Source organism: Morone saxatilis, unplaced genomic scaffold (genome assembly GCF_004916995.1).
Source record: "Morone saxatilis isolate NCDOM2014 unplaced genomic scaffold, NCSU_SB_2.0 Contig3, whole genome shotgun sequence".
Lineage (NCBI taxonomy): Eukaryota > Metazoa > Chordata > Actinopteri > Moronidae > Morone > Morone saxatilis.
Window position 1 is genome coordinate 17,491,465 of NW_023339873.1, and position 16,499 is coordinate 17,507,963.

The window sequence follows — 16,499 nt, forward strand, 5'->3', positions numbered from 1 at the left end:
CTAGTGACCCAAGAACGCACACGAGCCAGTGCCGACACCTGGACAAAACTAGGCCAAACCCCCACCAATTGGCCTTAGTTCACCCAAAACAAGCAGAGCTGGAATATCACTCTTGGGCGTGGACAGCCTTGAAGAGGACGAGTGCGCTTCACCCTCCACGCAGGGCTGCCCTGTCGTTTGAAACAGCTCACGTAGAAATACCAAAGAAGGTGAGTTTCAAAAATGGAATAGTAAATCAAGGGCGTAGGGAGAGCCATGCCTGCAGCTTGCGCCGGTGGAGAGTTGGAAATGAAAAAGAAGAACAAGAACACTGTTAAAGCAGTTGGGGTACGAAGGCGAGAGGCAGATTTGAGCACGAGCTGTTTTACCGTATTAATTTAATTAAGCCAGTCGGTTGTCCTGAGCGCGCTGAGGCACGAGGCACTGCTCCACGTAACGTCCACAGTGCTGGAAGAAGAACAACCGCGTACAGTTCTTACCACAAGGCAGAGAGGGCAATAGGCAACTAAGTTTAGGCTTTCAGCGGAGCGGTTATGAGGACTAAGACCATGCGGAGTGAATTTGCCGCATCCATTGTAACGTCTGACTGTTTTTTCGTCACTGACTCATCGACAGACAGAAGGAACTAAAGCCTTGTGGAGACATGCGCACATCCGGCTACCTCTCGCATGCTAGCGGCGCTCTTACCATTGCAGCTAATTCCCCTTGTACGGACTGGCTCTTGCCTTGTGGTGCCCAAGCTGACTTGTCCAACTTTGTTTGCTTTGTCCCTGATGACTAGCGCCGTCCGACGGTCCCCTTGAAAACCATAGATGCCAAAGACGAGGTGGCCGTAGTGGTTAACGGCGACTGGGAGCTCTGCTACGATCCATTGTGCTCTGGCACGCATGGGTTCGATCATCCTCGTCGCAGTCAAATTATGTCAAGTCTGCCATCGTTTCCACATGTCAAGAGCAAAAAGTGCGACAACGGTGGCGTGCAAATTAAATTGCAATAAGATGGCCTTTAATAATTTGTAATTCTTGCCTCTCCAGCGTTTCTTTTCATGTCTCCTTTTGAAATGAGCACAATTATGGCCCTGTGGCAAAACTTGCCAGAGTAGGACAAAACAGCCAGTGCCCGACACCTGGACAAAACTAGGCCAAACAATTGGCGGCTTACGTCACCCAAAAACAAGACTGAATTCACTCTTGGGGTGGACAGCCTGAAGAGAAGTGCGCTTCACTCCACAGGGCTGTGTGTGCTTGAAACAATCATAGAAATCCAAAGAAGGTGGTTTCAAATAATGGAATAGTAATAAGGAGCACTTGCCTGCAGTTGGTGGAGGTGAATAAGAACACTGTTAAGCAGTGGTACAAGGGCAGAGCAGATGACGAGCTGGTTTTACAGGGCATTAACATGCTCAGTCGGTTTCCTGAGGCGGCTGAGGCACTGAGGCACTGACTCCAGTTAACGTCCACAGTGGCTGGAAGAAGAACACACGTACAGTCTACCACAAGGCAGAGAGAGCAATGCAACTAAGTAGGCTTTCAGGGAGCGGTATGAAGGACTAAGGACCATGCGAGTGAAGTTTGCCCATCCATTTAACGTCTGACTGTTTTTCAGTCACTGACTCATCGACAGAACAGAGGAAACTAAAGCCTTGTGGAGAATGCGGGCATCGATCCCGCTACCTCTCGCATGCTAAGCGAGCGCTCTACCATTTGAGCTAATTCCCCTTGTAGACTGGCTCTTTGCCTTGGTCAAGTTATGTCAAGTCTGCCATGTTCACATGTCAAGAAGCAAAAGTGCGACAGGTGGCGTGCAAAATTAATTGCAATAAGATGGCCCTTTTAATAATTTGTAATTCTTGCTCTTCAGCGGTCGGTCCCCTTGAAAACCAGATGCCAAAGACGAGGTGGCCGAGTGGTTAAGGCGATGGACTGCTAATCCATTGTGCTCTGCACGCGTGGGTTCGAATCCCATCCTCGTCGCAATGTGTGTTTTCTAATCGAGGTTTAATATGCTATTCTTCTCGGCTAATACAGATCAATTATCCGCATATTACCGACGTTGTGAAGTACATTGCATGGAAAACATGTGAGAAATGATAAAAAGTAACCTATCAAAAAATTTAAATTTAAAGTATTTAGTTAGCACCAATTACAGTATAAATAAGATTCTGAGTAGCAAGTGAGAAGCCATATTTTGGACTTTTCAAGAAGCACTTGAAGGCAGCATTGTGTGTTTTTGTCCATATGGTCGGGGTACGTGCGCCATCCATATGACCAGCTGTGTTCATTAAACGCACGCCGTCGGCACGTGATTTAAAAAAAAAGGTTTTGTTACCTTTATGAAGAGGACTTGTGGACTTACTAAAATCAATTAATGTTAATTTATTATCTTGCAAATTTCAACTCTTTGGTCAAAATGCCCCAAAATGTCCACAGATTTATTTTTTAAAACCTGGAAAATGCTGCCATCTAGTGGTAACAGAAGATAGTGAAACCATTTTCAGCGCGAATGTTGAGTATGAGCAACTTTAGCCGACTCATCTTAATGTGGACATTTGTTTAATGAGATTCTGTAAAAAATACTGCCTTAAAATACCAACAAGATATATGCATCCATCTGCACAAATAGGCTTTTTTATGGAAGATATTTTGTCACATTAGGAAAGGACATACATAATAAGTAAATAATAAAAATAATGATGACTGAATTCCATTCAGCTATTTCAGTATCAGAGTCCTGGTATTGAGCATACAGGATCACTGTCATTGTTAATGTTATTAGTGTCATTGTGAAGTTTAGCCTTCCCTTTCTCTAGTGAGTATGTCACTAATATTACAAACAATATCAGTGGGGGGAAAACTACAGAAAAGACCTCTCTGCAAAAAAAGACACTGAGCTTGGTCAGCATTTTTATTTCACAAGCAATTAAATACATAGAACAACAAGGCCCAATAAAAACAAGTCTTAAAAAAAACAATTAGGACATTCCAGTTGACATGTAGTCACAACAAAAGTAATCTGCTTAATATACAGTAGAAAATATGTTAAATATGTCCTCCTATTTTGAGTTATTTATTATTTCCTATTTATTTTTAATGTATTAACATTTTTTGAGTAAAACATTAAGTGTGACTGCCCCGACTTGGTTGTGCCCAGTACCCTCATTCAGTGCTGCCAGCTTGAGGACTTTTCAGACTCTTTTAGCGACTTCATGTCTAAAAAGCCACTAGTGACTATGTAATTTCCCCCCACAGGTGTGTTAGTCAGTAAACAGTAAGCAACTAAAATTAAATGTGGAAAGGCAGCCATTGTCTCAGGGGAATCTCAGACTATTCCTTTAAATGTGAATTCAAATGTCAATATAGTCCTCAAAACTGTTCTAAATGTGCACATTTGTCTATACCATGGTGACACCCTTGTCTGTACAGGTTCAGGTTCACTCTCTTGACTCTAAATAAATTATGAAAATGCAAAAAAAGTATTGAATCTCTGTTTAAATAAATGAGCCCCCTTAGCAGGATAGGCTAAGAAATCCGCTGGTTGTCGGATATAGCAGATATGAGCCTCTCTGATCCACTCGATGGTTCAGAGTTAAACCTCGATTGATAACTCGACACTTCATGTCGGGCATCGGCTCATTAAATATCCCAAGCGGCATTTTGGTCCCTTTTGTAGACGAGCACAGAGCACCCGAAGCCATCTTCTTCTCAGTCACACAATTAATAAAGCTATTAACAACATACCAATTTACAATACTTACATCAAGGTGTTACATTTAAAATGACATACAGATGTTGATTCATGATCAAACAATGCCCTCACACAGAACATCAGATGCCATTTGTGCTATAAAAGCCAACTCCTGGACGTTTCTCCTTGTACAGTCAGCCATACGTTGGTCAGATCTATGGTACAACGTTAGGGATGTGACATCCTGACATAGTAATACTAGTAGTCTTCTTCTTTCACAGTGTCCTACAACATACAACCAGCCAGTGTTGGAGATCCTCCTAACTGAGAGTCATGAATGTTTCAGCTGGGTCACAAGATCACAATACAGAGTCTTTTGGTTTAATCATTGTATTAAGTAACTTGTGTTCCTGTTGTGAGACCAACCCATGGTTTAGTGACCTCTGAGTGCTACAGGGTCGTAGTCGCACTATTTTCTCTAATCTTCTCCCTCTTGCTTAAACTCAGCTGGCTCCCTGCCAGCGTTGGGTCAGTCTTACGGTACTGGGACCTGGGTGGGGCTATGTTGGTGAGTTCATGCTGCTCAGCAAACAGGACCCTCTCATTCTCATGCCGGATCCTTAACAATTTGGAGATGCGTTTGCCGATGAGATAAATCATCTCGCAGATACACATGAGGATGCATAGTGAGCTGGATATAACCATGAACAACATAAAGATCTTCTTCTCTGTTGGACGACTAATGAAGCAATCGACGGTGTTGGGGCATGGTTCTATTGAGCACTTGGATAGCCTGAAAGAAAAGAGGAGAGTAGATTTAAGCCAGAACAGAAGAGAATAGAAATGCTACAGATAGTCAGTTTGGTTGATCTATTAATATTTTTCTCAAGTAAAGATAAGAGCCTTACTTGGGCAGGTCATATCCGTGGTATATCCGGTAAAGAATGTAAAGAAACGCTGTGTCAAATCCAGCTTTGAAGACCAAACTCAGCAGATAGGTCCACCACAGCCCCCCTCTCTTCTTGCCAGGGTTGGCATACAGGTGAGAGCCTTGGTGCAGCGCCACGTATTTGGCGTCTTTTCCTTCACGGAGTTTTACATGAGCCATCACCATCAGAGACGGGCAGGTGACAAAAATCAGCTGCAGCGCCCACAGACGGATATGGGAGATGGGGAAGATGTGGTCATAGCAGACGTTGGTGCAACCAGGCTGGAAACAAAGTAAAAAAAAATGTTTTTTAATGTATTGCAGTGGCTTTTTCTATAATGACTGTAATATCTCAGAGGGGTTAAATGAGTGATAGCACAGGTTGTTGTATTTGTACCATAGATAGAAAAAAACAACAACAAGGAACCACAGCTAATGCAACTGTCATGAAATGAAAAATACAAAACAATACCCCCAGTGCTGCCAGGAGGATGTGATGAAGGTTATAATGCCTCTATACTGGTAGAAAGCTACAATGCATCTAAACTCGCAGCACTTTTTAGGGGATAGACATAATAACAGACATAAATCTTAACAAAAAAAAGGAGCATTCCAACTGCAGAACTTTTGTTCCTGTGAGACCCACAAACCAAAATAAAGTCAGCATTTTGCAGTTGATTTCCATTAAGATTACGACTGATTTAGTTTTCTGATGTTCAGAATCTACAAGCCATGGACTAAAAGAGGTCTTTATTACTAACAGGTTGACTTTAATAGATTGTGCTGATTGCCTACCAGTTACTTTGTGTTATATATACTAAAACATTAGCATGTGAACCTAATAGAGTTATTCAACAAACTGACAAAGATGAATGTTAAAAACTTTTGTTAAAAAACCTTTAGTCACATCACAAATGTGTCAAAGTCCTATGAAGTCAGTACCTTTCTTTAATAAGGCTGCCTGCACTGAACGCCTAGGTCTTACAGGGCTACTCCAGAGATTTTTTTGTAGCCCTTTCATAAAATTGGGGGACTCACAAGAGAAAGATTAAAAATAAGAAAGATCAAAATTGAGGCAACAGAGCCAGAGAAATCCTTACTTTCAGTCTCTAGTATAGGTTGAGTTCCAAAAACAGTTCCCATAATGCAACTCAATAACATCTTTTTAACAATTCCATGCCTGATAAAAGCACACGTCTTTCAAACTCAAACCGAAAGTTCAGGTTTTTGTTGAAAATTGAAGATGTCAAGCCAATATAACTCTCCTCTGAAACCACAGCAGACATTACTGTATTCACGAGTCGTATTCATACTCCCGGAAATAAATAAGCCAACCAACCAACTCCCATACAGGAGTTTGGTAAAAATCTTGTCATATGTGTTAGGGATGCAAATGGTCAAACTCATAAACAGTCTGGACAGTCCTATAAAGCACAATAAACCCTAACCGGGGTGTCTGGACCCCCACTAAGGGGTCGCCGAAGCTTTGGGGTAGCAAGGCCTACTTAATGTGAAGGGGTGTAAGAAAACTGTAAAAAATATATACAGTAGGCTCATATCTCACAGGATACAAACTATAGCCTAATGGAACAATTGCCAAGCATCACAGAGAAATTTTCTTTTGGTGAAAAATCGAAACCGAAATCGCAGAAAAGCTATCCTCTGACGTAATATTAACTGGAAATAATCTCCTCAAAATCTATCCAAATCACTCGTTTTACACAAACTTCCTGCAGTTATTGTGTTCACTTGGGTTCATTGTACAGTTTAACAGTAGTTCTGTACTGTTATATATTGAATATAATATGTCACTTAGTGAGGGGTCAGTTTACTCAGTGGTAGAAAAGGTTGGGAACCATTGCTATAAAGTACCAGGTTTCATCATTAAGACTGGCATTATGTTAATGTGCTGCCTCCTAGCGGGAAGCTAATTTCTCCAATAAACATTTAAAGGTACAGAAGTGTTAGCACAGACAAACCAGTGTTTGTTCCTCTGTCTTACCTGTCGAGTATTGCACACAAAGTCTTTGCTCTCGTCCCCCCAAACCCTCTGCGCTGCCACCACAAACACCATGACACGGAACACAAACACCATTGACAGCCAGATCCTCCCGAACGCAGTGGAGTATTTATTGACTCCACTCAACAGACTCTCCAGCCCCGACCAGTTCATCCCTGCTGCTGCACTGGGCTGGGTGATAGAAAAAAGGGCACTCTGTAAAAGAGAGGAAGAAAGACAAGAGGGTTACGTTTCCAAATCTTTATGACAGGATAAAAAATCACAATCACGGCAAAATTACTCCTGTTATCTCCTTACATACTGTGTTTAAATGGCTTTGCTCTCTATGACAACAATATGGTCAATCTTAGACTCGCTGTGGTTAAGGGTGAGTCCCATCTTGCCCAATCAAACAGATGCGAGAAGGTTACATTAGAACCGGTGTGTCTGATATGTAGCTTGCATGGGTTTGCATGAAATTGTCTGTAAATTGCAGATCTGCCTGGAGAGGTAGAATGATCTCTGATGGTGTTTCTTGACTGTGCCAACTGAGTTAAAGCCTGCTGAAAGCTGCTTTTTGAATGCATGATAAATTATTCAGGATTATTAATATTATCAGGCCCCTCGCTAATGCAAGTCCATGCTTCGGTATCCATAACAAGATGTACACCAGAGAAGATAGAAACTGAATGCCTTTGTCTGGCTGCAGTGGCTGATGGATAAATCAATACGTACCATCTGTTTTTTTTAATAGTGACATATAAAAATGTGGACAAGACACTTTTAAAACAAACAGATGGACAGGTATGTAACCACTTAATGTAAGGGAACATTTTAGGAAATACACTCATTCACTCTCTTGCCATCTGCTCCAGCAAAATATGATGGCTTGAGCCTGCAGCCGGTTAGCTTAGCTTAGCACAAAGACAGGAAACAGATAGCCCGGCTCTGTCAAGGCAACAAAATCTGCCTACCAGGACCAGTAAAGCTCTGCTTTTGATCTGGTTTGTTTGATCGCTCTCCCCCAAAAAAAAACAATGAGCAAAAACAAGAAGTCGCCAGTGCCATTGCCAGATTATCTCTTGGCTGGGACCACTAACTTCCTGAGTCTCCACAGGTCGCCTGGCTCCTCCTGACCAAGAAGTAGTAGCACATAAACCCCCCACTGATATTTTTATACTTTAGTTCTAAGCTAGCTGTGTCCCCCTATTTTGCAGTCTTTAGTAAGATAAGATAACTGGCTGCCGTCTCCAGCTACTGTACATATTCTCCGTACTGTTATGAGATCAGTCTTCTTATCTAGATCTTGGCCTTTAATGAAAACAAACTGTCCTGACTGGGTGGATTTTTTTTTTCTTTAAAGGGATATATCACAGTACAGTGAAAGTTATGCCCTTCAGCTGCAAAAGCAGGTTTTTCTTTACAAATACACTGTGCAGAGGACACATCTTGGTTTCCATATTTTGTCTAAAGTTGCATTGTGCTGTTCTCACTACACACTACACTATATTATCTTATTTCTATTTATTTTTTCAGGTCTTTATTTGCATATTTGGTATTGAGGTAATCCAAAAGTAACAGACAATAATCATGTTACGTTACGTTAATATTAGGGATGCTCTGACCGTTACCAGTATTGGGTCCAATACTGTGCTCATGTATGTGTAATTGTAACCATAAAACTACTCCGATACCTGACTCCATACCACTTAAGGCAGTGACATTACGTGACATTACGTAACCTCTCGTTAGGAGGAGAAGGAAAGCCATCAGTTAGGCTGATAATTTAAGTAACTTTTACAACAACATTAGAGACATTTAATTTGTAAAACAAAGTACAAGAGGAACAAATGATGTAAATAAACAGGTTTCAAAAGCCATATTTAGAACTGTAATGGTATTATTAAGTACTCATATTGGCACTCAGCATCCACAAGTACCCAAATGTAAGCACTGATACTCGTATTTGGCCCGAATAAAAGTGGTATCAGTGCATCCCTGTTTAATATTGTGATACTTGGATTAGGTTAGTAATTGCATTTTTAAAATGACCCTCCCAACCCTGGTTACGTAATATAAAATACTGTAAGTTAGAAAATAAATATAAGTTAGCAAATCTTGGTGTCATTAGTTTTGTCTAATTCCTTTCACAATTATCCATTTGGACACAGGGGTTGCACGTTGTATTGAAGTGTTGCATTTGCTAATTAAAGTCAACACAACTTTAATTCCAAACAGTCTTTTTCTGTCCGTCTTTATACTCCATCCTGGACGCTGTTGTGTCCACACAGCTGCTGTGCGTGTGTGAACAATAAGCATCGCTGCTGCTGCTGCTGCTGATCCAACACAGTGGATACGCCGACATGTGTGCGACGGTAATGAGGTTCATGAATAAAAAGGCCTTGTGTCATTATTCTAGTATAAATATAACTTTTGTGATAAACCTGGCAGATGTGTGTTAGTTTCAGAGATTATGTTACCTAGATACTGGGTTAAGTGGGTTTAATATGATCAGGACACAATTTTGGAGCTCTTGTGGTTTTTATACGTTCTTGGGGTTGGCATTGCACAGATAGATATACTGTATCTTCTTTTTCTATTGTACAACATAGCAATAAAACATAATAACAGACATTAATTCATGAATAATGTTTAACTAATTCGGTATTTCACCATATGTAAGTTCCTATTTGCTGTTGAGAAATATCTAACCTGAATTTAAGTGCATAAAATGTTAACTACTAAAACTTTAAAGGTCATTTTATACAAAAGTAAACATGTGAAGCTCAATAGCAATTCATATAAACTGATGGAAGTTATGTAAGGGTCGTGTTTTTCTAAGAAATGGAAATGTGTATGCTTCTCTGGAAACTATTACTGAAACAGATTATTCACATATCTTGCTGGTTTTTCTTGCAATCATCATACTATAACTGCTCCATTTGCTCGCCATAAAGAGAAATTAAATCCATATGGGAACACCATCTTTACGCCTGTATGGTTTCTGGAGCCAGGCAGGATCACGCGATGTTTAGAAAAGGGTAAAATATTTAGATTTCGAAAAAAACAGGAGTGACTCATACTTTAGACTTTTGAGTGTTAACACTTTAAACTCTGGATTAACTCTGTTGCCACTTAGTTTTTCTCTGCCACATAGGATAAATAAAATAGGTTTTTAGCACCAATGAGGCTGGGATATGTGGATATTAACCCTGACAACGACCTTTTATTAATCCAGCTGTTTTGACCCACCCTGCCATTATTATGATAAGACCATTTCAGATTATACATGCATATCAAATGTTGCTGTAAAATATGTGAAGGATAAATAATGATAAAATGAGCTGCACTGTTTGTGTGAAGGGATATAGGCCTAGCGCCAAGTTCAACTGGAGATATTCATTATGTAGTAAACAGGGATGTTTAGCAAACAGTTTTAAATTCATTAAAATGACGCTTTTACACCATTAAAAGACCAAACACATACTATCTACTAGCCTATAAAATAGATTACTTGATACATCAGTGTGCGTGTGTGAGTGTGTGTGGAAATGTTTAATTTTTAAGAGGGCTACATTCCACAACGCCTCTGTCTGTGTGTTGAATCTACACCACATTTAGCTTTTTGTAGTTGCTTCTTTATACTGATTGCTCAATATCTTGCCACACTTGAGGTTTGTGTCTTAGTCATAGCTATAGGAAAAGTTTCTCCTCTTGTGTGTATTCTTTCGGTAGAAAGCCTAAGGTTTTCACCTATGTTAGCATAAATAACTATTTGTATCCATCTTGTTGTTAGGGTAAATATGGAAAAAAACATGAATTTAACACGGCATGTGTTAAATTATAACACTGCTGGCTACCATCCTTCTCTTTACCGTACTGCCTTAAAGCATGTGATACAGTGGAGTTTACAAAAAACGAACAAAAAGGACCTTACTTAGTGCTGAAACCCAGCTCGAACAACAGAACCCAATATGTCCACACCAGCAGGAGAAGATTAAAACAAGTGAAGTAAAAACCACTTTCAACTATTCTGCTTCGTTTCCTCTCTGTGTGTGTCTCTCTTCAGTCGCCCTTCCCTCCGAAATCCTGCCAAACCAGATTCAGCAGCTGCTACGTCACAACACACACACACACAGACTTTACATGCCCTGTCTTGTCAGTTTGCAGGATACAGGCAGACTCCACTCCCTACAAGCCATGTAACCTAAGACCTTATAAATAGGTAAGGAAACAGATACATATGCTTTGTTGAGCAGGGAGACAGAACAGCCATCCTTGCCAACCAGAATTCCTGTGGCATGAGTGTGTGTGTGTGTGTGTGGGGGGGGGGTAAAGATGTGTGGCGTTTGAAAGTGGGAAAAAAGAGTCAAGCAACAGAGAGGGAGATGCCAACCACCCTTCTTGTTGGCGGTTTGTCTAGGAGTAGGGCGCGGGATGCAGAATGTTGTTTTTACAGAGATACTAACTAACGACGGAAAATGGTCCTGAAGATATGGTGATGAGGCTGGAATGTTTAAAAAAGCCCTGACGCTAACTGCCCATTGCCTGGCTTTTAAGAAGTTTGAGATAACCACCGACAATCATTTTAAGATTTATTGAAAAGCTAATGCTAAACTGCATTGCTGGCTTTAATTTGTATTAAGTAACAGCTGAACGGGTATAAACGCTGGAGTGGGAGATTAATGGAGTGGAGTGTAATTACTATGAATGGAACTTTTGAATAAGTTGAATAAATCTTAATGTATGAAAGATGTGAACATTTTTTAAATGTCTACATATATATATATATATATATATATATATATATATAGTGAGAGAGAGAGAGCGAGAGAGAGAGAGAGTTTCTATGAATGTCTGAATTTTGGGGTGGTTGAAGATGAGTGGGTTTGAAGGGTTTGCTAAAGAAAGATTAATATTTTTAATGGTCTTAATGGGATTTGAAAGTTGAATAATACACAAAATGTATGAAAGAGGTGGAAAGATTTGATTGTATCAAATCACAATGTATGCAAGATAATGCAAAGTGACAAGACTAAATGAAAATGTGAAATCTTGAAGGTGTTCATAAGCTATGAGTAAATTGAATGAACAAAAAAAAAACATAAATAATATTAAAAGGTTAAGTAGAACCTTATAACGATGCAATACAGGTGTAAATGTATGGCTTTAAACACTGTAGAAAATGTTGTCATGCCAGCAGCTAAAGGTTAGAGGTCAAACTCTAAATCACACAAGAGGCTTACAAGAAGATTGCCTCATTGATGCTCTGTGGTTCACACAGCACCAATGGGGTAAATACAGGTAAGGCTAAAAACCTCCTAAACAGACAGGAGACACATTTTAATATTTCTGTCTGTGTTGTAGTTTTGTGTGTTTTCTTCAAGAAACATTCACACACTGTACCACCCAGTTACATAGGTGGGTTTACTGTGTTGGGTGCAAACAGTAGATGGCAGCAATGACTTCAACATCAGCCAACAATTCAGTTTACATTTTGCCTGCTTGCATCATTATAATATCATACAGCACGTTAAATGGATATTACTAATAAACAGTTAGTTTTAGTTATGTTATGCCTGGATAAATCAAATGTGTCATGTTGAGGGCAGAGAACATCTAAACCAATTTTAGCTAAATCTCTGAATAAACCTTACTTCATCTTCTGGAAATGGATAAAATAGCAGTTTTGTAAAATAAAGCAACATAATGTGAAATAAGACATAAGGCAGTCTGTTAAACCAGCATTACAGTGATTTTTTTTTAATTCGTTAAACTAGCAGAATGCAGGCTGAATGATACCGGAAGTGAAGACTGCTCGTCTACAAATTAAAACGGCCGTTATTTTACACAGCAGCGGAATGTGTATTTGTTTTTTTAAAATCAGCTTTATTGTGGAAAGCCTGCGACCGGAAGTTGCGATGCGCATTGCGGCTAACTCCACACATCTGTTCAACATGTCTCCTTCGCAGACTCTTCCCTGTCAGTAGAAGCGTCTGGATTATCCGTGAACCTACTGCGTTTTGTAAGTAGCCATGTCAGCCGTGTGTGTGTTTGTGTGTTAGACGTCGATGTAACGTAGCAACTGATACTATTGTGTAGGTAATGTTGCCTGCGTTGACAAGGCCACTGTACTCGCTGTCATTTGACTGTTATTGAAAACCGGTGAATGCTCTCGCCTGGAGTGTTAGCCTGCTGTTTCTACTGGCTGCATGGTAGTTGACCTGTTTTTACTCGACCTGGCTGGCGGCGGATGACAGCTGGCATTCATGATTAGTCTAGTTCCTAACTCCTGCGCTAACATATTGTCTTGAAACTGGGAGTGTTTATAACCTTTGTCGGATGTAACGGTACAGTAACGTGTGTGCCTTTTTTTAGAACCGCTACCAGTAAACGTTAAGCTAGCTGGCTTTACGGTGATTTAACGTTATAACATCGACCAAACGTTAAATAACATTATCTTCTAACAGTCTGTACGTTACACGGTGGCTTAGTGCACCGTTCAGTTTGTTTTTTATTCCTACCGGCGGCTCGCAGGTGCAAAATCAGACCTCTCGCCATTGATACACTTTAGCTACCGTTAGCGGAACGTCGTAGCTAAGATACGGTCCGGTATTTATTTATTTATTTATTTATTTAATAAGCCTGACTGTAAAATCCAGTACAATATGTTATGTTGTTCCGTTATGGAGAGATACAAGCTGCTTGATAAATATTTGTAGTGCGGCTTTACGAGTTAGCCGATACGTTATAGTAACACATTACGGTGTGGCTTTGTCTCCTAAACACATATCAGTCCGTGTCAAATGAGTAGAGAGTTACTAAATGTGGGTAACGTCAGCTGAGCACTATTAACACTATTCTCCTTTACGCAGCAGGTTAGCAGCAAGCTAGCGGGCCGTTGTCAGCCAGGACCCAGAAAAGCAGCATCATCATCAATGGTGTGTCTACATCCCGGAGCTGTCACATTCTCCTGTGTCCGCTCAATGAACCATCTGCTCAGCTCTCATCACAGTGAGTATCGTTATCGTGACTGCAACACTGTCCCGTCGCCTCTTTATGTAAATAAAGCTGGTTTAGGTTCGTTTCTAGCGTTGTGTTTTGATGAAGAAGCCCAGACAAGGGTATCTTTGGAGGCATTCTGCGTTTATTCTGACAAAAGGTGTAAATAACAACAAAATCCCCCGGTCAGTCGTTATCAGCTTGAGCTCCTGCACTAATTAAATGACACAGAAATATGTAAGTTTTAAGCTAGCAAGTAAACTTTGAATGTAGTTTAATAGAGGCTTAAAAACACGGACATTTCTGTGCCCTCGGTGTCGCTTACCTCCCCCAAGGAGTACAAGAGCAAAAGGGGAGAGTGAAAGGCGTGAGACACATTTATAGGTGGGACCCACCCAAAGTGAAAGTCAGGGTACAGACACTGAGTCATCACATATTAGCTGAGGAGGCTGGACATGTCAGGTTCTGACTATTAATACAGATTTTGTGTAATTGTAATACCACATATTACTGCTGTATAATTGACTCTGTTACATTTACGCAGTGCAAATCAGTGACTGCACATCACTCTCTGTCCGTGACTCACTCTCTCTCTCTCTCAGGCTGCACATGTATGGCGTTTGCGAGGCTTGGAGGGGAGTTTTGCCAAGCCCAGCACCTGCTGCTTATTGTGGATAAGTGAACAGGAGACACCAGCAAGGCGCAAACACTGCCATTGACGCACACAGGTGGGTAGTATACATGCTGCTAGTGTCTTTATTCATGATAAAGTTCTCAGTTGTTACCACTTTGCATTGGACAGCATAGAGTAGAGGCACAGTGAACCAGTGGTGCCACAGTACTGATTTAAGTATGTATCTATATATGTGTTATCAGATAAAACATCTCATTCACACTGGAATCACAGATAAATCAGTCAAACTTTATTTATATAGCACATTTCACACAGTTAAGTGCAGTTCAAAGTGCTTCACAGACGATTGACGATAATAAGACAGAATGGATTCAAAGTTAAATAAGGTAGATTTAAAAATTAAAATGCAATGTTAAAATATTTAAATAATACAGGTATAAAGTTAGTATTTAATAAAAGTTATACTAAAAACAAATAAGATAAATGAAGAAAGCAGGCAGAAAAAACAAATAGGTTAAACAAGAAAAAGTATATTTAAAATAAATTAATGAAATTTACGAAAGAGAACACGATACAATAAGATGAATGAGTAAAAAATGGTAAATAATGTTTAAAAAGCATTCCTGAAGATAAAACATCTTATTGGGAATAGGTCGGGAGACAAGAAGCTCATGTTTGTAATAAATGAATAAGCAAGAACGAGCATGGACGGATACAGTGTAAAAATGAATGACCTTGTCCATGTCCTCATAGGTCCTTACTGCCACCCTGTTCAACCCATATGAAGACAAGCCAACCTTCAGCCTGTCACCTGTCCTGGGGAGTAGGGGAGGCTCTGGTTTTATCCCAGGAGTTTCCTCGCAGCTTTTCTCCTCTCCTGCTTTTCCTTTCTTCTTCTGCTCTGATTCTTAGTCTTCTCTGAATGGGCTAACAGATTTGAAAGAAAGAAGGGACAGATCCTTTATCTGTCTTCAGTCCCCACCCCCCCTCTGGACTTTGGGTGTCTTCTCGCCAGTCTTTTTGATCCCACTCTGATAGATTTTAATTTAATTTAACCAGGCCAATTAAGTTTTTTCACTTATTGCCAAGAAAAGTTTAGATTTTTTTTTCCTGCAGTTTCTGTCCCAAGAATTTTGTCTTGTGTTTTTTGTTCTTTTATTCAGACTACTTTTTGTCATCAAAGGAATAGAATATTGACATTCTTTGCCCATAAATTCTTAAGCAGTGTTTTTTTTTAAACAATCAGAAGACTTTTGCTTTGGTTCCGTGGAAGACTCTGTCTGTCTGTCGCTCCATTCTTTGAAGCACAGTATTTTCTGATCTCTTTTTTTCTTTATTAACAAACCTTTCTGGGTCTGAAAATGAACCGACCGGCTCCAGTTGAGATCTCTTATGACTGTCTGAGATTCCTCATTACGCACAACCCCACCAATGCACAACTGGGAAGGTTTATAGAGGTAGCACACCTTTGAATAATTCATTCTTACCCTCCATTCATTTTCCTTTGTTTATAGAGAAAGTTACAGTGACACGTTGGGTTGAAAAAGTGTGTTTTGATGTGTAGGATCTGAAGGCATATGGAGTCAACACCCTGGTGAGAGTGTGTACCGCTACATATGACAAGACACCAGTGGAACAAGAAGGCATACACGTCCTGGTAAGTGACATAGATACACGCTCATATAGTGTCTAAATAGGCTAATCCTAAATCCAACAATGTCCTGTTGTGAAAATACAAGAATGTACTAGATCAACAAACTATGCAACATAAACATCTGTATACTATACAGTAATGAAAACATACATATGGATATTATATTCCATTTGTGTCAGTAGATCCTCCCAAATGTTACACACTGCACATTTTAACAAACATAAAACTCAATCTCCCTTTCAGGATTGGCCGTTTGACGATGGTTCCGCCCCCCCAGACCAGGTGGTTGATGATTGGCTGAACTTGCTGCAGACGAAGTTTAGAGAGGAGCCTGGTAGCTGTGTGGCTGTGCACTGTGTTGCTGGATTAGGACGGTTAGTATGCTAGCTACAAGATTTAACATATTGAGATAAATTAATGTCAAATCAGTATTTGTTTCAGATTTTATTTTCACAAATGCTGACACTGTTTAACCATGGCATTTATACAGTATACAGTATTAAGCTGTCAAAATGGTACCATACCACCCGCTGCTGTGCCTCCTTAGATCTGATAAAGAGGAAAGCTAGAATCACAAACCGGGTTCTGTTTTAAAGTC

The 16,499-nt window shown here is 40.1% G+C and overlaps 3 protein-coding genes and 2 non-coding genes across 10 annotated transcripts in view; 3 read left to right on the forward strand and 2 right to left on the reverse strand.

Moving 5' to 3' along the window:
• The window catches only part of marcksl1a (MARCKS-like 1a), a 3,121-nt gene extending 1,678 nt beyond the window's left edge, over window positions 1-1,443 (forward strand). Inside the window, exons 3-4 of the mRNA XM_035673724.1 lie at window positions 5-209; window positions 1,318-1,443. Coding sequence (XP_035529617.1) covers window positions 5-209; window positions 1,318-1,443 — 331 coding nt within the window. The remainder of the gene's footprint in view (window positions 1-4; window positions 210-1,317) is intronic.
• A 202-nt stretch (window positions 1,444-1,645) lies between these two features.
• trnaa-agc lies at window positions 1,646-1,718 on the reverse strand. Its single transcript has one exon. It is a non-coding gene; the product is annotated as a tRNA-Ala (tRNA).
• Window positions 1,719-1,891: 173 nt separating this feature from the next.
• Window positions 1,892-1,973, forward strand: trnas-gcu. The gene has a single exon. It is a non-coding gene; the product is annotated as a tRNA-Ser (tRNA).
• Window positions 1,974-2,896: 923 nt separating this feature from the next.
• On the reverse strand, window positions 2,897-10,708 carry cx28.6 (connexin 28.6). Its single transcript, XM_035674779.1, has 4 exons — window positions 10,549-10,708; window positions 6,615-6,827; window positions 4,593-4,894; window positions 2,897-4,477 (listed from the first exon to the last, which is right to left on the reverse strand). The coding sequence occupies exons 2-4, from the start codon at window positions 6,783-6,785 to the stop codon at window positions 4,135-4,137; spliced, it is 816 nt and encodes a 271-aa protein (XP_035530672.1). The 5' UTR covers window positions 6,786-6,827; window positions 10,549-10,708; the 3' UTR covers window positions 2,897-4,134.
• A 1,806-nt stretch (window positions 10,709-12,514) lies between these two features.
• Window positions 12,515-16,499, forward strand: part of LOC118337359 (protein tyrosine phosphatase type IVA 2-like) — a 6,018-nt gene continuing 2,033 nt past the window's right edge. Inside the window, exons 1-6 of one of the 6 annotated variants that reach the window (XM_035674334.1) lie at window positions 12,515-12,636; window positions 13,490-13,625; window positions 14,216-14,341; window positions 15,001-15,704; window positions 15,812-15,904; window positions 16,145-16,275. In XM_035674334.1, coding sequence (XP_035530227.1) covers window positions 15,609-15,704; window positions 15,812-15,904; window positions 16,145-16,275 — 320 coding nt within the window. In that variant the 5' untranslated portion in view covers window positions 12,515-12,636; window positions 13,490-13,625; window positions 14,216-14,341; window positions 15,001-15,608. The other 5 variants (XM_035674333.1, XM_035674337.1, XM_035674335.1 and 2 more) reach the window with 5 other exon arrangements.